Genomic DNA, 23,419 nt, shown 5'->3' on the forward strand with positions numbered 1-23,419 from the left:
TGCTTCCGGCGCCGGGTGGCATTGTGCAGGGGGGTGCCGTGCCACTGTGGGCAGAGGCCGAGGCCCAGGACAGCTGTACAACTATATTGCCAGCGATTGAAGTGTGTACCGGCGATAAATCACCGGGTGCATGCTCCCAGTTTTTAGCTCCCTTATGATTGCGAGCTCCTGCAACTAGCTGATTCCCTCTGCGGCTCCCCCGTCTCTGGTCGCTGATGAAAAGGAGACTCTGAGCGATATATTGCTCAGCAATATATCGCCCCTGTGTGTACACAGCTTAAAGCTGTGTACACACGGGGGCGATATTGGCTGAAATTGCTGGGAATATGGTCGCTGAGCGACCATATTCCCAGTGATTTGGAGTGCTGCTGGCAATAAATCGCCAGCTGCGTTCTCCCGTGTGTACTCGTTAATGGTCATTGGTCTCAGGAACATGCAGCTGCGACCAGCGGCTTCCCCCATCGGGATGCAGTTTAAATCCCGGTGGTCGGGATCCCGGCGTTCAAAATCCCGACGCCGGAATCCCGACACTTTCTCCCCCCGTGGGTGTCCACGACACCCTCGGAGGGAGAATAAATTAGTGTGCCGAGTGTAGCGAGGCACCGGGCCCGCTGCGTGGCGAGCGCAGCGAGCCCGCAAGGGGGGGGGGGCGATCCACGTCCCCCCCTTGTCGGGATTCCGGCGTCGGGATTTTGAACGCCGGGATCCCGACCGCCGGCTTTTCATGCCGAATCCCCCCCATCAGTGCCAGGGAGGACAGCGGCAGAAGGATTCCCTTCTGCTGCTGCTCCCCCCTTCCAGATGCTGCTGCTCCCCCGCGCGCCCCGTGACGCTGCTCCCCCCTTCGGGTCTCTCTCTCCCCCCGCCCCGTGACTAGCAGTGTCTCCTTTTCATCGCTGATGAAATGGAGCCCCGTGTGTACACACCATAAGAGTCTGATCTAGGTTCCCTCTCTCACTCTGCACCTCTGAATCATTTATTCACTGCGATATCCCCCATTACAGCTAATACACCTGTTTATCTCCCTGCCTCCCAGGTGCTGAGGGGAATTTCATCTGTACCTCTCCAGTTAATACATCATTACTCATGGCACCTCCCTCTCATCCTGTTCTTAGGTATTCAGAGAAACAAAGGATACATTCTCTTCAAGAGAACAATATATTATTATTGAAATCAGCGCGTCTTTTTTTTTTTAATGTAATTCCTGCAGCCATTAACCCTGTTATCCTGGATCTACATCGTGCACTTTATTCTGGTGCATTCGCTCAGATGCAAATTCACACCCTTGCTAGTGAATCAGATCCCACCTTGCAAACGGTGGGGGTGGGCAGCTGACATCACCGGTACATCCGGTGATGTCAGCTGCCCGCCCCCTGCACCGGCGTCATCGGCCCATCACCATGGAAACACCTATCAAACGCTGGGCATTTCATATGAAAATGGCCGGACCCGCCACCCCCTGCCCTCCATTCTCAAGACCCTGTGTTTGCCGTGTACGCACAACCTCAGTGTTCGCCGTGTACGCACTCACCCAGCACATGCGCAAAGCAAAAATATCGCCCCGTGCGAACGAACGCGGCCTTGCGAACAGACCAGACTAAGGTCCAGGAACAGGGGTGGCAAAACTAGTCCTCAAGATCTACCAACAGTTCAATCTGATGCAGAGCATGCTGGGATTTGTAGTTCAACAACAGCTGGAGTGTCAAGGTTAGCCATCAAGGCTCTTCTAGGCCATTGGTTCCCAAACTGTGTGCCGTGGCTCCCTGGGGAGCCTCGGGACACATGCAGGGGTGCCCTGGGTTGGTGGTCCAGAACCAACTCAAATTATTAATGGTTAATTATTTATAAGCAAAACCAGTGCTGGTGGCTGCCAATCATAAAATGTGTACAAACAAGAGAAAATCATGCCCTATACCACATAACTGACCCTAAGAATCAATATAGACCCAATCTAATTTAAAAAATTGCCCTAGGGGTGCCGTGAAAAAATTCTTATACTCTAGAGTGCCGTGATTCAAAAAAGTTTGGGAACACCTGCTCTAGGCTACAGGTTTATATTGTATGTGGTGTAACTGTCCAGCTTTCACCACAAGATGGCAGTATGCTGCCAAGCAGCAGCAGTGTTTTATTATCTATGATGCCCTGTATAGATATACTAGTCCTATTAGTGCACAGAGCCCAAGAAGAAGTCACCTTGGTGCAAACCGGCAACACGTTTGAATATAATCAGGACAATGATGCACATTTCCTATTTCCAAAATACATAATATAGTTAAATTTGCCCTCTCCCTCATAATGCACAATGCAGCACTTTAAGAATAGTTTGATTTCTTTAGATCCTCCTGTTTCCTGTCTCGTGTTCTGTCCCCTCCCTGTTATCTTACCTCTTTTGTAATCACTGTCACCTTTTATGGTACTGCACATAGCAAAAAATCTATTTGGAAGTATATTGCGTCACTACCTATTATGAACAGCTGTGTCTTATTTACATTACGTCATATTTTGGACTACTTGTTGCGTTATTTTTTATTTACAGTTTCTTATCTAGCGCACACATATTCCGCAGCGCTGTACAGAGAATATTTGAACATTCACATCAGTCCCTGCCCCAGTGGAGCTTACAATCTATATTCCCTACCACATGTACACGCGCACACAGACATTCTAGGGTTAATTTTGTTTGAAGCTAATTAACCTACCAGTAGATTTTTGGATTGTGTAAGGAAACCGGAGTACCCGGAGGAAACCCACGCAAGTACGGGGAGAATATACCAACTCTGCACAGTTAGGTTCATGGTGGGAATTGAACCCACGACCTCAGTGCTGCGAGGCAGTAATACACCTGCCCATACTTATCTTATTCTACTGAATAACTATCCATCCTTATAATTTCTGAGTAACTGTGTTCTGTAGAATCACCATGCACAGATTTTGTAGAGGTTACAGGTCCTGTATTTTGTAAAAGTATATGCAGTCTAAAATACTTCCCTCTAGCAACAAATAATTTTCAATGACCAATGAGCGAATGGCAGTATGCATCAATATATATAAAAGGCTACGGGCAAGTCTCCTTATATTGCCCCACTGACCCTTAAGTTACTCTGCAACACCAACCACAAAGGAGGAATATCCAAGTGGTATAACTTTCTGGTCAACCGGAATAACACACCTAAACTTAGATCTCAGGTCCAATGGGAGAGAGACTTCCAAAGAACCTTGCAAGATGAGGAATAGGACCTGATATATAAGTCATGCTTTAGGGTATTGAGGTGCATTAACCATGCTGAGCTGTTTTTCAAATTAATCCACAGGGCGTATTACACTCCGGAACGCCAACATAAAATATGGCCTGATATCCCTAAATCGAAATTGCGGGGGAATAGGCACCATCTTCCATATATTTTGTGAGTGCCCCCTGTTGAGACCCCTTTGGAAGTCAGTATTTAGCATGATTAGTAAGCTAATAGGCGAAAGGATTGAACCCAACCCGAAAACGGCCCTGCTCCACTTATTTAGGGCACTCTTGTCCACAGACGAATCTTATGTCTCTGGACACATTCTGATTGCTACAAAAGCAGCTATTGCCCAGTTATGGAGATCAGCGAGGATCCCTAATATGGCCTTGATTTGTAATAAAATTCAGAAACAATACAATTTCGAGACAGCCGGGGTGCAGTACTCCTTCTCCCTTCACTCTATACATGTAAAGTGGATGGGGTCAGGGCCGGAGCCACCACTAGGCAAATCTAGGCATTTGCCTAGGGCGCCGGCCACTGGAGGGCGGTATTTCGCCCCCCTTGCTGCCCGGGTACCTGTCCTGCGGTGTATATGTGCGTATATAAAGCTGGCGGCGGGGGGTCCCGGCAGTCAATAAGAAATAACGAGCGCTATCCGCCGGGCTATGCAGAAGCGCTTCTGTTTTGGAAACACTGGCCGCACGCTGATTGGCTGAGATTCAGCCAATCAGCGTGCGCCGTGCGGCCAGTGTTTCCAAAACAGAAGCGCTTCCACATAGCCCGGCGGATAGCGCTCGTTATTTTTTATTGACTGCAGAGACCCCCGCTGCCAGCTTTACAGCGCCGCAGGACAGGTACCCGGGCGGCAGACACCGGGGCGCCCCCACCCCAACTTGCCTGGGGCGCTCCGGTGCCTTGCATCGGCCCTGGATGGGGTGGACTACATATAGAGAAGACGCGGGTCATATGGTGGAGAATAGTACTTCTGTGGATATTAGCCTCTTAAACTCCCCAGTATCCGAGAGTTAAAGTTATAGAGAATTTGAGCAATGTGTGTGGACTCATAATACATAATACTTACGGACCATCCTGTTACTCTATCGGTACTATTATATATGTATAGAACATGATGTATGTGCAGAGATTATAAATTACACTGGTTTCTCTTCGTGTTACCTTTAATGTGTATTTGCACCCTCCCCCGTTCCCCTTTTTTCATTTTCTATATCCCTTTCCCCAGATCTGTTGAAAAAATTCAATAAATATATTATAAAAAAAAAAAAAAGGCTATGGGTGAGATGTACTAAGCCCTGAAAAGTGATAAAATAGAGATTGATAAGCCATGAACCAATCAGCTCCTACCTGTCATTTTTCAAACAAAGTCTGTGACATGACAGTTAGAAGCTGATTGGATGGTAGTTTATCAATCTCAATTTGATCACTTTTCAAGCTTAGTACATTTGGCCATATATCCTTCTTTTTTTTTAGGTGAAGTACCACCAGTGACCACTAGAGGCCACTCGACAAAGCAAATTACTCAACAGAAAGTGAAACCAAAATGATTTGTTTCAAACTTGCTGGATCTGTAGAGAGGGAGCTGTGAAGACAGATATCAGTGGTAGGAGCAGATAGGGACTATAAGCTGTCATTTTGAAAGGCTTTTAACTACTCTGAAAATAATGTTCTAATCTTTTATTAGTGTTTTTTGTCATTCGTAGGAATCTTTGGAACACGGAATGAGGATCTTCTATAATGCAGGTAACAAGTGGGATGAAAGGAGACATAGGGCGGTATTCGATGTGGATTTTGGCGATGTGCAGCGAATCCTGTTTAGGATTCGCTGCACATTCGCCACTGCTCGCTGCGTTCTGGAGCCTCACCGGCTCCGGTATTCAATGAGTCAGGGGCTCGCTGCCCCTGACTGGCGAATTTGAGCTCCTGCGGCGGACGCCGCAGGGAGCCTGAGGACGGCGGCAGGCAGGGAGATGGAAGTCTCCCTGCCTGCCCCAGAACGTTTGTGGGGGGGAGGTGGGCTCCCCGGGAGCCAGGCAGCACAGGCTGCCCCCCGGGGGTGCCAGCAGGGGACCGGGTATATTCCCTACACCCGATCATTCATATGTAATGATTGGGTGAAGTGAATATATGAATATCTAATGAGCGGCTCGGCTCCCGGCCCCCTGCTGGCTGGTCTGTGTAAAAAAAATATATATATATTTGTTTTAAAATTAAATATATATTCATGTGCTTACAGCACATGAATAAAACTAGCATGCCCCTCCTCAGAATAAAATTCGGTACTTGTGACTTATCTGGGCGCCCGATTTTCTTCATCGCACCTAAAAATCGCATCAAATCGCATCGCATACAATCAGATTGCATGCGATGCGATTTGACGCGATTTGACGCGATTTTAATATGTGAAGGCACCCAGATGCCTGTTTCATATGTGAAATGGCCCCCCAGACCCCATTTTTAGTTGTATACCCACCCTGATGGCTAAATGCCCCCCATTGTTAACGCCACCCCACTATCAACGCCAACCCAAAGCGTGGAGAGCGCAGCGAGCCCGCGAGGGGCGGCGGTACGCGTCCTCCGACCTTTTCATACCCCCACTATCCACGTCGGCGTGGAGTTGATTTTATATAGTGTGGCGAGCGCAGCGAGCCACCGAGCCCGAAGCGTGGCCACACTATATAAAATCAACTCCACGCCGAAGTGGATAGTGGGGGTATGAAAAGGTCGGAGGACGCGTACCGCCGCCCCTCGCGGGCTCGCTGCGATCGCCACGCTTCGGGTTGGCGTTGATAGTGGGGTGGCTTTAACAATGGGGGTCATTTAGCCATCAGGGTGGGTATACAATTAAAAATGGGGTCTGGGGGGCTATTTCACATATGAAAAAGGCATCTGGGTGCCTTCACATATTAAAATCGCATCAAATTGCATCAAATCGCATCACATGCAATACAATAGCATACAATGCAATGTGATTTTCTCTTCAAGGGAATTTCAAGGGAAATCGCATCAAATCGCATCAAATCGCATGCTTAGGGTACTGGCATACAATTTCAATATCGGGCGTCCAGATAACTCACAAGTACCTAAAATTCCAGATTTTTTTACACCAATTGTAAAAAACAAAACACTTTATTTTAAAAGTTCACCTTCCACTTCACCATAAAAAGATAGCGATTGCTACTCGGTGAATCATGGCGAAAAAAACCTTGAAATGTATTCGCCATCTGGTCATTGAATAGGGTGATTCACCGTTTTAGTCAGAAATTCGCCTTACTGCACAAAATCGCCATAAAAACCTGGCGAATCAGCCTCATTGAATACCGCCCATAGTATTTTCCCCAAGCTGTTACAGAAGAGTACTTGGGAGATCACACCACTTCAATCACGGCATTTATTTGCAAAATCATAGCCCAGGATATTTATCATGCGGCCATCCAGCTGTTGTGTAACTACATATTCCAGCATGCTCTGCTCTGTTTTAGCAAGGACTAAGAGCAAGCTGTGGCTGGGAATGCTGAGATGTGTAGTTCCACAGCAGCTGGAGAGCCACATGTTGAATACCACACATATAGATGGTCTTATGCAATGCCATCGCTGGACTAGATTTATACTGCATGCATTATAAATCTAATCATCGCCCGCATTCTCTCACCAGAGAACACCAGCTGTGACAGATCGCTCAGCACACATCGCTGTGTGCTGAGCATTCTGTGCTGAGCGATCTGTGCTTAACTAGATCACTCAGCACAAAGGCTGACTGGCCGTGTGTATGGGGGATTACAATCTTGTATGTCCTAGAAATAGTATTGTTCATCAGTTGCTTCCTGAACATTGCCATATTTAATGAATTGTCTACTCCATAAATCTCTCTCTGACTTTCATTAATAAATAAGTGTTAATACATTGGTGTAAATGTACTAAAACGTCTAAGGGGTATATTCAATAAGTGTCGGATCCATTCCGACAGTCATTTGTCGGAATGGATCCGACGCTACCTATTCAATCAGAGGCCAAATCCAACAATCGGCACCGGGGCTGGGTGTGCGATGGCGGGAGGCGGTGGGATTCGGGACAGCGGCGGGTGAGCTGCGGCTTCTCACCCAGCGCCATTCTCACTGCCTTAATCCAACATTTTTTCAAGTCGGATTAAGATAACCAATTGACTTTTAAAAAGCTTTATTAAAATTACCCCATAACGTTTACATATTAACAGAGTAACATATTAGTTGTAATATTATTTTTCTTGTTGTTACCCGAGATTTATATATACAGTATATATATAACTTATTTATTTATCAATTTGTCTATTTTGTGTGTAGTTTGACTTCCCCATTTGTCCACAAGATGGCAGCATGTAACTGAATCAGCGCGTTTCCTGTAGAATAACCCCTAATACACGTTCTCTCTCTCTCTGCAAACTAAGACCTATTGCTAATTTTATGTAAAGTGTTAAAGGCAATAAATGGTTTTCTAAATCCTGTATAAATATAAATAAGTACTCATAAAAAACAGGCTTCCCCATAAATGGATCTATATTAACGCATGTATGCAGCTTCTTTGTATTCCGAGCCAGGGCAGAACACGACACGCCACATCTAATGTCGATTAAAAAAAAAACAAATAAATGCAGTTAAATCATATTTCGTGTATAGTATTTTAGGGATCCTCTTCCAGCAATTCAGAGGGAGTCTGAAAAAAATAATACAGTAGGCCTAGGACGTAAGCTGGTAATAGGTAATATTCCCTGATGTGACATTTTTAGGCTTCAGACTAAAATATTTCAGGACAATATACTGCCAATGACCATGCTGTATGTAGTGAAGTCTTTGACCCTTTAAGTTTCTACTTCTATCTTCCCAGCGTGGAGATTTCCATAGGAATAGACGTGTGACTGTGAGATCAAGCCCGGATTCGGGAATGACTGCTCACACTGTAATCCCCGGCAGCTCCTCCTCTGACTCGAGAGAAAATTCACAGTGGAACAAGACCTTCAGTCAACTACACTGCAATCCCTTATATGATTATTCATCCCCTTCTCGCAAGGCATAGATCTGCAAAGTATTTTTTTTATTTTTGCTTATTTGTTTTATTCACTTTTATATTTATTTTTATTTTTTACATTTTCTTTATGGCTTTTTCTTCTTCTCGTTTTTTCTTTATACCCAACCTCCTTACACACTGCTCAATGAGCCACTCAGCCACCACGAAGGCTTCTCATTCCAACTTTATTAGATAAGAGTGTGAAAACAGTTCGCCCAAAGAATTTTCCACCCTGATAGTCAGCGCTGCAGAACACACCAAGCTGTCAATCCACCCAGCGCCCCCGAAACACACCAGAAGCTGCAGGGAGCCCAAGACAGCCCCAGTGAGTAATTTCACTGATTTCTTTTGACCGTTCAATAAGAATCGGATTGATTTCAGGTGCAAAAATATAAATATTTTTATATACGGTGGTGAATAGCTGCAGCCACGTGTTGCATACCTGTGGCATATAACTTAAAATACTCTGAGTATAACCCCAATCTGGGCTTTGGTTTGTTTTAAACGTATATGTTATGGTATCAAGTTACTGCAAGGAATGCAAGCAGCATCCAGACTGTACCCATTGAATAACACAATACTTCAAGCAAAAGTGACATCTTAGAGTTGCTGCTTAATAACTCTCTTACTGGGAATGTATCACTGTGTAAATATGTAGTGGTGCGAAGTTTTTTACATACCCTACATACTTTTATATTATTTTACAGATTGTCTGCATACCAAGCTGCATATATTAAACAGAAAATAATAAAGCGCAGCCTGGACGCTTCTAAACATCTATATCCGAATATAGTCTTATATCTCGCTGGTACGTGTATCAATTATATCCCATAGATTAATACATTCAGGACTAAATATTCAAAACCACAGATCAATTCAGCCACAGACAGATCTTTTATGGGGGTTTGAGTTGCTGCGAAGTGTTTTTGTGTCTGTGACTGTTTAGTTGATTATTATCCTTGTCATTTTTTTTTTTTTTTTTGGAACTTCTCAAACAATACCCTCTTGCTGCCAGGGGGGTGTGTGTGTGTACAGCTTTAAGAGGGAGGCGTGTGTTAGAGAAGTGACGTAGGAATGTTAATGAGCAACTCCTGAGAAAAAACATCTTCCTCACTGCACCATGTGTGGTAATAGGGCTTGGCTGCCACACTATTTAAACAGAGGATATACATCATGAACAAGGAGAATCAATAAGATCAAACACAGGAGATGCCCCATCAATGAGAGGGAGAGCAGTGTGTTACCTTAGGGAACCTTAAGCACAAAGCAACAGAACAGTATTCAGAGTTACATTTGTAACACAATTCCTACTCCTCAGTTAAACACTGGGCTGCTGAGGTTAATAATCCCCAAGGAATAGTCTCTGCTTTTCAAAAAAAAAAATATATATATATTTTTTTTTTTATTTAATTTTTTTTATTTAATTTTTTTAAGTATGTCCTTTTTTTCACTCTTTGACTTTCTTTTAGTGACTTTGGTGGTTGTCGTAGACAGCAACACTGTGGATGATAAAAAAGTGAACATGCTAGTGATTTTACCTAAGGATGATAACTATATGTTTTCAATAAACAGGGTGCAACCTGCCATTGAGTACGCCCTGAAATCCGTAGAAAAGAATTCGTCCCTCCTGCCAGGCTTTACTTTCAATGTGACCTATCAGGACTCGGAGTGTGGCAATCAGGCGCTCTTCAGCCTGGTCGACACGGCCGTGAGACAGAAGAAGCCAGATGTGATCCTTGGTCCGGTTTGTGAGTATGCAGCAGCCCCGGTGGCTAGGCTGGCGTCCCACTGGAACATCCCCATCGTCTCCGCCGGAGCATTGGCAATAGCTTTCTTGCAGAAGTCCGACGAATACTCCCACCTCACTCGCGTGGCGCCTGCCTACACCAAGATGGGCGAGATGTTTCTGGCCATGTTCCGCTACCACAAATGGAGTAGGGCTATGCTGCTGTACGCTGATGACAACCAGGAGCGGAACTGTTACTTCACCGTGGAAGGGGTACACTCTGCCTTTAAGGAAGAAGCGTATCACATGTCCACCCTCAACTTCGATGAGACGAAGAACGTGTATGCGGAGGATATTGTGCTCTCCATCCAGAATAAAGAGCGAGGTGAGTGCCAGTGTCCACAGGGATATTGCATGCATCCACCAAGAGGCAAACGTGTGTGTGTGTGTGGGCTGGTCCGAAACGAACACACGTCACTAAGTAAAATAATCCTACCTGGGATAACCGCTTTTTTCCCCCTATAAGAATAGAATTCTGCCATTTATTGCCCGTCTTGCGGCTCATTACGAGCAGCACTGGGCTGTAAGTCTTTGCAGATTTGTGACTGTAATAAAGCCTCGGAGTACCGTGACTCGGCTATTAATTGCTGCAGGCATGCCGCGGGCTGAATGCAAGTGTATAATTGCTGTAATTGCCCGTTGGACCTCGATCGCTGTCATGTGAGCCTCTGTGAACTGATTTTTATGAACACAAGACGGTTGTTTCTTAGAAACATTCATACGGTCATAAATCTGCTTCATTCAGAAAGATTTGTGGAGCTTGTAGTCAAAGTGAGGTCCATAGGCAGCAATTAAACTGGGGTTGCATTCGGGGGTTAGGCACGGGAATATTGCACACGCCGACAAAATCAATCTGCCGACATCTGTGCAATCTGCAGGTGGCACAAAGATGTCCCATAAAGTCAAACGTATATTAGTTTAGATGAGATCTATAGGCAGCCTGTGCTCCTGCCATGTTAACCCCTTGTACTCAGCAGCTATTCGCAGACCAGCACTTCCCATGCCTGCATGATGTGTGTGTGTTCTTAGCATGCCAGCTGATCAGCACTCAGGACTAATGCAGGAATTGGAAGCATGGGGAATGCAGTCCGGGGAACTCGGGGAGAAAGTACTCGCTGTCACCTCTGCCTGGGGTTGCACAAGGAGAAAGCTAAAACCAGTTATGTGCTAAGCAGCATTAGACAAGATATGTGGTTACAGTGAAGTTAAACAGTATAATCGATTTAATTTCACGCTCCGCGAAACACAAACCTAACAGCGCAGGTTTGTTCCCCAGATCTTGTCGGTTTTCTGCCAGTTTGTTTGTAAATTCTTATGTAATGTTCCTGCAGCCATTTATTTATCCATCATATATCGTATTACTTGCATCGGTGCAGTCACGTCAGGGTTGTTGCTTTTAAAGCTACACTGGCATTACAGTTTAGGGGAGATTGGACAGACCTTCGAGAGAGATAAAGTGGTATTGTATATGGACTAAGCCTTGGGAGGAGATAAAGTTGATGGGGATAAGTGCCAGGCAACTGAGGGGCAGATTTATTAAGCCTGGTGAAGTGATAAAGTGTCCGGCGATAAAGCATCAGCCGGACAGCTCCAAACTGTAATTTTTGTTCAAACCGAGGGGTCGATGTATGAAGCAGTGATAAGGGGGGAGAAGTGATAAAGTGGTACTTCATCACAGCCCAATCAGCTCCTAACTGTCCCTTTTTGAACCCAGCTGTAACATAACAGTTAGGGGCTGAGTGGCTGGTGATAAAGTTTCTAGGCACTTTATCACTTCTCCTACCTTATCACTGCTTCATGCATCTACCCCCAGTCTGTAATGTGACAGTTAGGAACTGATTGGCTGGTGCATTATCACCTTTCACTTAATCTCTTCACCGGGTGCAATACATCTGCCCCTAACATCCTAACTGTCATTTTTCAAACACAAACCTTTAACATGGCAGTTAGGATTTGATTGGCTGGTAATTTATCACCCTGCAAGGCTAAATACATAGACCCCCATAGTACCAATCAGCCTCTGTCATTGTTCAAACACAGCTGGGAAAATGACAGTTGGAAGCTGATTACTAAGTACTTTGAGTGCTATGAACTTAAGCCCCGTACACCCCGTGCGATTCCTTTTGTATTCAATCCCGGTTTTGATGGGGAACGAAACGCATGGCACAGTGTACCCATTCCATTTTTAGTACAAATACTGAATGTACTCAACCGTTCGCTCTTTATGCGATTTTGACTATATAGTCAAAATCGAATCCAAAGTGACCCGTGTGCATAAGACTTGGAGAGGGATAAAGTGAACAAAGATAAAGTACCAACCAGCCAGCCCCTGACTGCCATTTTTCAAACATAGCCTGTTATATGGAAGTTAGAAGCTGGTTGACTGGCACTTGATCTCTTGATGAGTTCTCTGTGATTAGTTCCAGAATGTGTCATGCGGATAGGGCAAGAAACCCTGGCCCGCATCGCATGTAGTGGGACGTTCCTCCCTGTAGGTACATGACCAGATAAACATAGATGCATCCATTGAACTACAGTCATTTATCTCCGCGGAATGATCCCCCGGCAGTACAGGGAATGCTTCACATCCGATTCATGTTACATATGGAGAAATGTCTCAATTAGTGCTCCGGTTCCTCTATGTCTGGCATGGTTCCCACATGAGAAAAGCAGGGGATTTCTGCAGACAAACCATTGTTACTGCAGATAATACTGTTCCCATATAGCAACTGGGAATACTAATATTGGATGGGATTGTGTGATGTATGGATTCGCACGCATTAATGAAAGAAACATTGCAATGGGCAAATCAAACATGTTATCACTTCCAACCACGTATGTAACCACCGTTATCCTCGGATTCTGCACAAACCAAACTTCATTGTACCAGCTACCCAGAGGCAGAACTCTGGGAGGCAATGGACTCATCTGTCACCGGGCTCCTGCTCCCAAGGGGGCACCTCTACTCCCCTTCGAGTTTGAATCAGTTAATTGAAAGCAGTTGATATTGCTAATGTGGCTTACTCCCCCTTCTAACATAATGTTTGCAAGTGTCACACCCTGTATTAGATCCCATGACCTTACCGGAGACAGACGCCTTACTGAATGAGCTATTTGGGGGGCACCAATACTAACCTTGCCTCCGGGCAACTGGGATGAACTTACGCCACTGCAGCTACCAGCAGACAGCCAGCCAGCCAGCCGGACTCCCTCTCCTTCTAGTTCTGCATTCGGCCTGATGACTGCAGTACGGCACGGGGACACAGGAATTAGACTCTGGAGATTCGTGAGGGTCCTCCAAATCTCGGGAACATCACAAGTGTCCCCTTTGTTTCTCCCTGTGCGCATTATTCTTCCAATTGGTAGAGCAAAACTACATGAGGTACAGTAGGGAATACGGTCACTACTGTCCTCTCTAGTAATGCCACAGAGGCTCCCAACAGTCACTAGGATGGTCATTGCACCGCTACTGACCTCATACAGTACTGGTAAGGGAAGAGAAGCCAGTTTGTGGCTTGCACACAGTGTTACTAGATTGTAAGCTCCTCAGATCAGGGCCCTCTTCCCTACTGTTGTTAATGCCCTCTTCTCTTCACATGTCACTCACAGCTCTCCCATACTCACACACTCAGTGACCATCTTCATCTCCATCATTGGCCACCAGCCCCTAGTAGTACGTTGATTGAGTCCTCACTACTTATATGTAAGCTGTAATGTGTATTGAACTGTGGCGCTCTTTACTTGTACTCTATTTTTGTTATTTATTTACTGTAAAGTTGTGTCTCCCTGTACTGTTCCTTTGTACAGCGCTGCAAAACACTTGTGGCGCCTTATAAATCACCAAGCAATTTGTAATAACGATTTGGAAATCTGGATCATCTCACAGTTCCTATTGGCTGGTCCAGAATTGCCGCTCTTGGCTCGGTGATGCCACTGGCGTATAATAAATTTATGGAAATCATTATTCTTTTTAGGCCTCGAGGGGTGCGAGTTCCTTTTCCTGCCGTTAAAATTCAATGGTACATCACACCCTTCGTCTGCAGTAGGACTGACCCCAGTGTTTCTCTGATTATTTTTGCGCAGAACCTGGCTGGCGTTCAGTTCCATTTGATGGCACATCGTCTTGCCATTCATAGTTACACTGTGGTGGTGGGAGTTCTTTATACCAAATGTTCTGCAACTCATGACTGTTCCTTATGCTAGGTACGCACCTGAATGGTGGATCGCGCCCATTGTGCCAACCAATCCAATGATTTCGGAAGTGCTATGCACAAATTATATTGTGCAGGCAAATTTACCAATCCGCATGTCACAGGTCAGACCACAGAGATTGATGGTGACATCATAGTCATTGGTTCCTGAGCAGTCAGCAGACTTCCTGATGTACCCATGCAGTGGCGTAAGTTTGTCCCAGTTGCCCGGAGGCAAGATGAATATTGGTGCCCCCCCCCACACACACGCACACAACATTATTCAAAATATAGTCTGTTATGAAATATATATTATATACTCTATGTATAAACTGAAAGAGAGAGAGAACACACATATATTTCAGAACTCAGCCACAGAAGCGATTTTGATGGCTTTCAATTAATGGATTTAAACTGGCAGTGGTGGAGAGGTGCCCCCTTAAGAGCAGGAGCCCGGCGGCAGATGACTCCATTGCCTCCCAGAGTTCTGCCTCTGTACCCATGTATCTAGATATATCTCTTTTGGATGTGCTGCAGGGCTAACATGAGATTCTACCTAAAGTATAAAAAGGGGCGGACTAGATGGGCCAAGTGGTTCTTACCTGCCATTCTATGTTGCTATGATACTGTATGTCTGTGAACAAACACGTCTTCTATGTCGGTGCGCTATGCGATATGTCATATATTGTGTATAGCTCGCATCCCTACCACTGACAGTTAGGGGCATTATACACCAATGGAAATTCTTCTGTATTCCATGCACTTTTAGATTATGTGCTAAATGTTGAATAGCATTTAAGATGCCTTTTTTGTTAACCTTTTAAAATCGGGATATGGTCATTAGGTTAACCCTCAAGAAAATGGATGATGGACAATCCATAATGGTTAAAATAATAATAATAATAATAATAATAATAACAAAACTAGATTATAAACAATCGGATTTATTATAGTTCGATATACAGGCTTGTAGTTGTTCGGGCGGCTTCCCGCTCCGGTATTTCTCAACTTGCCTAAGCTGGGTTAACGGGTGGCAGTGAAACTGGCAATTCCTCAGGCGGCTTACCGCTACAGTAGTTCCGGACTGGCCGGTCCGCAGGTGTCCTCTATGCTCGGTTGATGGGTAGCGGTGAAACTTCTGCTGTGGAGCTGGCAGGTGCTGGTGGGGATGGAAATGATAGACAGCCTGCTTGCACTGTCAAGTTAACGTGACTCCGGGTGGCTTATTGCTCCAGTGGAACCCGGCTTTACGGTCAGCGTGTGCCTGCTGAGCGTCAATATCTGGGCGACAGATGGATATCGGCTGCGAAGCTGGATGACACCGCCAGATAGTCTGTGGTCAGCAGAAAGCCGCGGCTCGTAAGCAGCACCCGTGGTAAAGCGGGCACGGGAGGCGAGTGTCTGGAAGGTCGACAACTGAAGGTCGACACCTGAAATAGGTTGACATGGGTAAGGTCGACAGGGTTGGATGGTCAACACAAGCATTAGGATGACAATGGGAAGGTCGACAGTCGACATGAGTTTTGAAAAAGAGAGGCGGATGGGGGACGCCGCAAGCTGGCAGGGGAATTAGAGCTCTCAGCCAATCAGTGGCTTCCCATTCTTCATTTGTATTGTTTTTTTGTTTTTTTTGCACCTCTCCTCTCCCCCCCTCTCCCACATCCTGGCCGCCTCCTACTGCAGCTCCCCAGGCGTTGCATGTGGTAAATCGCATTTCAGCTCTTGCGGCCTCATTTATGGGGGCCTTTAGACGCGCTCACATTTGGACAGGCGGAAAAGACTCTTTGATGTTCCGGGGATTGCGAATTGATTTGCGAATGTATGGCGGTTATCGATGCATTTGTTTTTCAATCGCAAATTTGCATTCTAGACATGTAAAACATTTCCGCATTGTGTTTTGATATAGTGGGTTAGCATCTATTTTACTTCAGTTTTGCCTTTGATAAACCCATCTGTCTCTAACCTGTCCAAAGGCCTAATTCAGATCTAATTACAGGGCTGCTTTTTTTTAACAAATGGACAAAATCATGCTGCATTGCAGGTGGGGCAGATGTAACATGTGCAGAGAGAGTTAGATTTGGGTGGGGTGTGTTCAAACTGAAATCTAAATTGCAGTGTAAAAATAAAGCAGCCAGTATTTACCCTGCACAGAAACAAAATAACTCCCCCCAAATCTAACTCTCTCTCTCTCTCTCTCTCTCTCTCTCTGGATGCAATAATGGGGCCAGTTCAGACCCATACACTTGGGTCCAAATTTGACCCTGTCCCCGATGTTCGTTATTTGCGCATGCGCTATTATGCGCATATGTAAACCCCAGGAGCAAACTGCGTTTTCGCCAAGCCGTTCACTCCGGGAAGGGAGGGTCGAGTGCGGACTAGTCGACAGCAGGGAAATGCTTTGAATTTTATGGGCGTCCCCATAAAAACGTTGGGCATTCCCCTGAGAATGCAGGCGTGGCAATGCCTGCTCTGGGTGGGTGGCCGTCATCACATGACTTCAGCACCCACACCAAATTCAGCAGATAGCGGCCAGAATAATAGTGTCTAGACCAGGGGTGGCCAAACTGAGCCTTGAGATCTACCAACGGTCCACGTTTTCCAAATCACCTAACTGGTACACAGCTGTAGTCCTTACTAACTGTCACATGTCCCATATCACCTAGCTGGTGCACAGCTGTAGTCCTTACTAACTGTCACATGTCCCAAATCACCTAGCTGGTGCACAGGTGTAGTCATTACTAACTGTCACATGTCCCAAATCACCTAGCTGGTGCACAGCTGTAGTCATTACTAACTGTCACATGTCCCATATCACTTAGCTGGTGCACAGCTGTAGTCCTTACTAACTGTCACATGTCCCAAATCACCTAGCTGGTGCACAGGTGTAGTCATTACTAACTGTCACATGTCCCAAATCACCTAGCTGGTGCACAGCTGTAGTCATTACTAACTGTCGAATGTCCCATATCACCTAGCTGGTGCACAGCTGTAGTCATTACTAACTGTCACATGTCCCAAATCACCTAGCTGGTGCACAGCTGTAGTCATTACTAACTGTCACATGTCCCAAATCACCTAGCTGGTGCACAGCTGTAGTCATTACTAACTGTCACATGTCCCAAATCACCTAGCTGGTGCACAGCTGTAGTCATTACTAACTGTCACATGTCCCATATCACCTAGCTGGTGCACAGCTGTAGTCATTACTAACTGTCGAATGTCCCATATCACCTAGCTGGTGCACAGCTGTAGTCCTTACTAACTGTCACATGTCCCAGATCATCTAGATGATGCACAGCTGTAGTAATTACTAACTGTCACATGTCCCAAATCCCCTAGCTGCTGCACAACTGTAGTCATTACTAACTGTCACATGTCCCAAATCCCATAGCTGCTGCACAGCTGTAGTCATTGCTAACTGTCACATGTCCCAAATCCCCTAGCTGCTGCACAACTGTAGTCATTACTAACTGTCACATGTCCCAAATCCCATAGCTGCTGCACAGCTGTAGTCATTACTAACTGTCACATTTCCCATATTACCTAGCTGGTGCACAGCTGTAGTCATTACTAACTGTCACATGTCCCAAATCACCTAGCTGCTGCACAGCTGTAGTCACTACTAACTGTCATATGTCCCATATCACCCAACTGGCGCACAGCTGTAGTCATTACTAATTGTCACATGTCCCAAATCACCTAGCTGGTGCACAGCTGCAGTCATTTCTAACTGTCACATTTCCCAAAGCACCTAACTGGTGCACAGCTGTAGTCATTACTAACTGTCACATGTACCAGATCACCTAGCTGGTGCACAGCTGTAGTCATTACTAATTGTCACATGTCCCAAATCACCTAGCTGGTGCACAGCTGCAGTCATTACTAACTGTCACATGTCCCAGATCACCTAGCTGGTGCACAGCTGCAGTCATTACTAACTGTCACATGACCCGAATCACCTCAACACAATATTGGATACTTTAGAGTGTAGCATCGATGTTCTGAATAAAACAATGGCAAGCCTCATTACGTATGCCCCCTCCGTGAAGCATACCTCCCAACTTCAGTCCGGAGGAAATAGGGACACTCGCGCGGCGAAGCCACGCGAGCGCCCGAAAAGGGGGCGGGGCGTATGCAAATGAGGGCGCGGCTTATGCTAATTAGCCGCGACCTCATTTTCATACGAGAATAGACGCTGTGCGCATGCGCACAGCGTCTATTCTACTAGATTGGGGGGTCTCCCAACTGCCACCCCCCGCAGCGGGACAATGCCTGCCGCGGGTGGGACGTCGGGACAGGACCCGAAAATCGGGACTGTCCCGACGGAATCGTGACCGTTGGGAGGTATGCGTGAAGTAATATTTTCTCCTAAATTGCATGTTGCATGTATATATGTGTGTGTTGTAAAAGGCCCTATTCTGTATTCTCTGTAACCTTATCACGTGGCACAAGGTTATTGCCACAAGCAGGCATGACTGGAAGCACAGTCTGCCCTCACTGAAATCTTCACTCTGCTTTCAAAGCCGGCTTTTAATCCTCGAACAAGTTACGGTAAATCTCTGACCATGTCCTAATTACCATAACCTGTAACAAGGTGATAATTCCCCTGCAGAAGAATGCTGGGTTGAAGGTAAATGTAGACGTGGGATGAGAACAGATAATATTGCCTTTTCACCTCATAAACTCCTGAAACCTCACGGGCAGCGGGCAGAGATAATGCAGCTTATTCTGCGTAGCCCCTCGCAATCCACGTGTTCCTATAAATAACCTGAAACTCTGATTGAAACTTTCACATAAGCTGGAAGGCAGTCTGTTGTGGCACTTGCCGCAGGCTTGGTAGGCTTCTATTATATGTGGATACGGAGAACTTGAAGTTCCTGTACTTTCTGGCCTCTGTCTCCGGGTTTCTGAACGTCAAATCATTGTTCTTATTGAGGTTTATGTAATAAAATGAGGTAATGGTAACCTGCAGCAAACTGCACGAGACTTGCTAGATCTGGCGGGTGTAATTAATATCTTTCTCCAGTGTTTATCCTGTGAGTGGAGATTGTCGATTGTTGTTGAATGAGTCTATTTGTTAGATATGTACTAAGCCGTAGGAGAGAGATAAAGGGAGATAAAGTACCAGCTTCTAACTCATTTTTCAAAGACAGCCTGTAACAGAATGCATGTTATATGCCGGCGGTCAAAAAAAACAACCCCGGTACAGTGAATCCTGACAGGGGCCCTGTAAATGTCCTAACCCTCACCCCCCAAACCCTCCTTTGCAGCAGTCTGCAGGTCCGGATTAAGGGAGGGACACGGGGTCAGTATCCCAAGGCTCCTCTCTATCTAGAGGCCCCCCCATGGGACTGGGGTAGTGCCGGCATCCTGGCCACATTCCCCTGTCGCATGGCAGTTAGGAGCTGATTGGCTGGTACTATGGCCCAGATGTACTAAAGGTGGCCATACACCTACAGATTTATCTTCAGATCTGGCTGGTTGGAACAAAACTCTGGTAATTTCTGAATGACAGTTTGGCAGTTTTCCAGCATTTCTAAGCAAATGGTCAACTGTCATTTGCTCTCATTCATAACCATGTTTTTGTTCCAACCAGCCAGATCTGAAGATAAATCTGTAGGTGTATGGCCACCTTTAGCCTTCAAAAGTGATAAACCACCAACCAAATCAGCCCCATAACTGTCATTTTTTTCCACAGCCTTACAGTTAGGGGCTGATTGGCTGGCACTTAATCGATCTCCATTTCATCACTTTTAAAGCTTAGTACATCTGGCCCTTTATCTCTGCTCACTTGAGCACAAATAATCTGCAGTTTGCTCTGACTATCATTGGGTTACGTACAATCAGTGGTCCAAGAGTGGGTCCGGAGATTGTTTGCTTTGCTTCCGACTTGGAATTAGCATCATAGAGAGTAAATTTCTTACAATACATTTGCAACTATTTAGATCGCTACTGTTCTAATTGGAACAATCTAACCTGGAGAATGGGCACTGCCATCTTCAATTAAATCTGAAGGTTAAAACATTTTTTTTTTCTTTTATAAGGCACAAATGGGGGCCGGAGATGTGCACCAACCAACCAGCTCCTGTCGTTTTTTAAATGCAACCTGTAACAGTAATAGTTGAGCACTCCTCTTCCATCCGGGGGCTGACTGTCGGATCGCCAACTGCCAGCCCTCGCCAGCCGCTGGAAGGGGACAGGCGCGCATTGCCTTCAAACTGAGCTCCCCGCCGGTCCCCTGCGCTCTCCCCACCTTCCAACTACACCCCCTCCAACCCTGCCCATCTCCCTGAATCAGAGATAGGCAGGTTCCACCGCCCGGTAACTGGGAAGCTCGCGTGTCCCAGTCGATGGAGCGCCATCTCGCCAGATGGGGCAATCTGGCGAGCCCCGGCGCTGGCTGAGAGGCGCTCCATCTGTAGCTGGTACTTTGAGCCCGACTCAGGTTGACTTGGTAAGCTGCAAACATCTTAGCTTGCTGAATGCCTGAGATGCCACCCGTCAGAATGTCCAACCTCCCGCCGCCAACAATTCCCCTCGGTAACATGCAGGAGAAATCATGTGATAGTTGCCGAGCATCTAATGATTTCTCCTACACTCGCGGAAACTGACTTATTTGCGTGTGCTTGGACAAAGATGGGGCAGGCGGCTGATGTCCTGTCCTGGGACGTCAGCCGCCCACCCCCGGCAGATATCATCCCGCCCACATAACCATTTGAACACCCAGCGTTCCCATGGCCGAGCCCCATTCCCGCCGCCATCCGCCCCCAGCTCGCCCCAACGCTAGCTTACGTCTCGGCGACTATGGAAGTCGCCGAAGCAATTTGCAAAAAATCCTATTTCCTCTCTATAAACCACGTTACAAGTCATGTCAAATTGGTGTGGTACAAAGTAGCGACTCGAGACTGTCGACATGGTCCTTGTGTCGACATTCACAATGTGAACAATGACGTAAATGGCATGTACTGTAGAATGTAGCGTTTTGGGTTTGAGCCCAAACCTTAAACATACCTTAATGTCGACATTCTGGATGTCAACTATCCGCTGAATTTGGGGCGGGGACGTTCCTCTGCCTGGCCCACCCTTTCCGGAGCGAACAGCTTGGCGAGTGTGGAACTCCTCAAAACCGCTCGCTCTGGGGATGGGCATAATCACTCATGCACAAACTCTGAACATCAGGGACGGGGCTGAATCGGCCCCATTGGCTGCTTCTGGACGTCATTTTTATATGAAGTGTGCAGAATAATGAGCAAATTGTGCACTGATTGCCGGCGTCCTATACAATGCAAGCAGTGAAGCGCCAGGGAATGGAAGCTATGCACAGTCCCAGTGTCTGATCTATGCAGCCTCAGTTAAACACCAGTTCTTGGCTATTAGATTAGATAGGACACAATGGGGCAAAGTATTCTCTTTTATTGATCAAATGCAAGTAAAACCTTCTTAATTGAGCTTCTGTTGACCCTTTTCATGAGAACGTTCCCAGATTGCCTACAGCAATACTCCGGGTCCTTTTAACAATGGCTCGGTTTCAAGCCTAGGGACAAGCTGTATTTCATGGCACAGAGAACAATAACTTGAGTTGTGGATGGAAGAATTCTGGAGCCCAGCAATCTACAGAAGTAGGTTCTCCATAGCCAAACAATTCAATAGTCTGTGAAGGTTTAGATTTCATGATAATGGGGAGTATACAAAGTGCCAAGCGACGGTATCGAGCTTCTTATTAAAGGGTTTGTTCTAGATACACAGAGGGTAATGACAGGGTGCTATCAGACGTGTACAGTACTTTTCCAGTGGCAGTGTTCTCCACCCCACCAGCTTACCGAGTGCCTAAGACGCCGCCCGCCACCCATCCAAACACCTGCCCCCCTCACCCCACAGCCGCCGTTTCCTCTCGGTAACATGCGGGGAGATGTGTAACGTAAAACATCTCCTTGCATGCCTCCGCTGCAGGAGAAATCTTTCGATGGTCGTCAATGATTTCTCCTGCCTTCGCAAATTGAAGTGAGTGGAAACTGACTTTTATTTGCGTGCGCCCAGACGAAGACGGGGCGGGCCGCCTACCCGCTGCCCAGGTCAGAATACAAGTAGAATTGCATTTCTAGGGGACTCCAAGCAGTATATTAAAAATCTTTAGACTTGGCTGTATATCCTCGAAATGGGCCACACATTACCGTTAACTTAAGTAATAAGGTCAAACAGTACATTTAAGAAGGATGTGCGTATCTTAAATAACATAGCCGGTGTTACAAACTAACAAGCCAGTATTGCAATAATGCAAGAAAGTGATGGGGATGCAAGTGGACTCCGAGTAGGAGGAGCTAGGACTACGGTTTAAGACTTGAGGGTGAGAAGCTGGGGTCCACAGGTGATGTCTTTGGTTGTGAGAAGCTTAGGACTCAACTGAAGACTTTGTGGCGAGGAGCTGGAAGCCATAGGTGAAGATTTGGTGGGTAGAACCTGTGGTGAGAGGTAAAGACTCGGCGGGAGAGAAGCTGGGGCCATAGGTGTGGAGAAGCTGGGCTCCACAGGTGAAAACTTGTAAGGGGAGAAGCTGGGGCCACAATTGAAGACTTGGAGTGGAGAAGCTAGGGCCATAGGTGAACTGTTGCAGGCGGAGGATCTGGGAGCCACAGGCATAGGAGGCCAGGGTCAGACAGAGACACTGCCTCTGTAATAGGAGTGATCCAAGTGTTGATGGTGGGACTGCTGGTGGCATGTAAGGAGGCGCCCATACGTAGTACAGCATGCACAGGCGCTAAGAGCGGGTGTCTCAATCCTTGCGCACAGCTGTACACCAGTGAAGGATTTCATAGTAGCATTTGCTTAAAGTTGCAATAGGACAGCTGCCAATAGACGTTGCTTCTGTCCGAGACTCTGAATCAGGCCCTATGTATTCTAATACGCTACTAAGTAAAATAAATGTTCTTTTGACCTGGAAAAAAAACAAAACATTGAGTTTGAAAAAAATGACAGTTGGGGGCTGAGCACCATCTATCATATGCAACAAGCTGTAATTAAATGGTCCCTTAACTATGTTGTGTGGGTGAAGGAATAGTTAATGTTATTACCAGTAAAACGGACAGATCGCCAATTGCTAAACATCAATGGGAAGCCAAAGTAACCATCTGGATATTGGCAATACAAATTCATAT

The 23,419-nt window shown here is 46.2% G+C and overlaps 1 protein-coding gene across 2 annotated transcripts in view; it reads left to right on the plus strand.

Annotated features, from left to right (window-relative positions):
• NPR3 (natriuretic peptide receptor 3) overlaps positions 1-23,419 on the plus strand; it is a 166,904-nt gene that overhangs the window by 57,219 nt on the left and 86,266 nt on the right. The window contains exons 3-5 of one of the 2 annotated variants that reach the window (XM_083155023.1): positions 4,955-4,994; positions 8,112-8,616; positions 9,761-10,402. In XM_083155023.1, coding sequence (XP_083011149.1) covers position 8,616; positions 9,761-10,402 — 643 coding nt within the window. In that variant the 5' untranslated portion in view covers positions 4,955-4,994; positions 8,112-8,615. Of the gene's footprint in view, positions 1-4,954; positions 4,995-8,111; positions 8,617-9,392; positions 10,403-23,419 lie in introns of those variants that run through there. The other variant, XM_083155019.1, reaches the window with a different exon arrangement.

This window comes from Crinia signifera, chromosome 1 (genome assembly GCF_055691185.1).
Source record: "Crinia signifera chromosome 1, ASM5569118v1, whole genome shotgun sequence".
NCBI classification, from domain to species: Eukaryota; Metazoa; Chordata; class Amphibia; order Anura; family Myobatrachidae; genus Crinia; species Crinia signifera.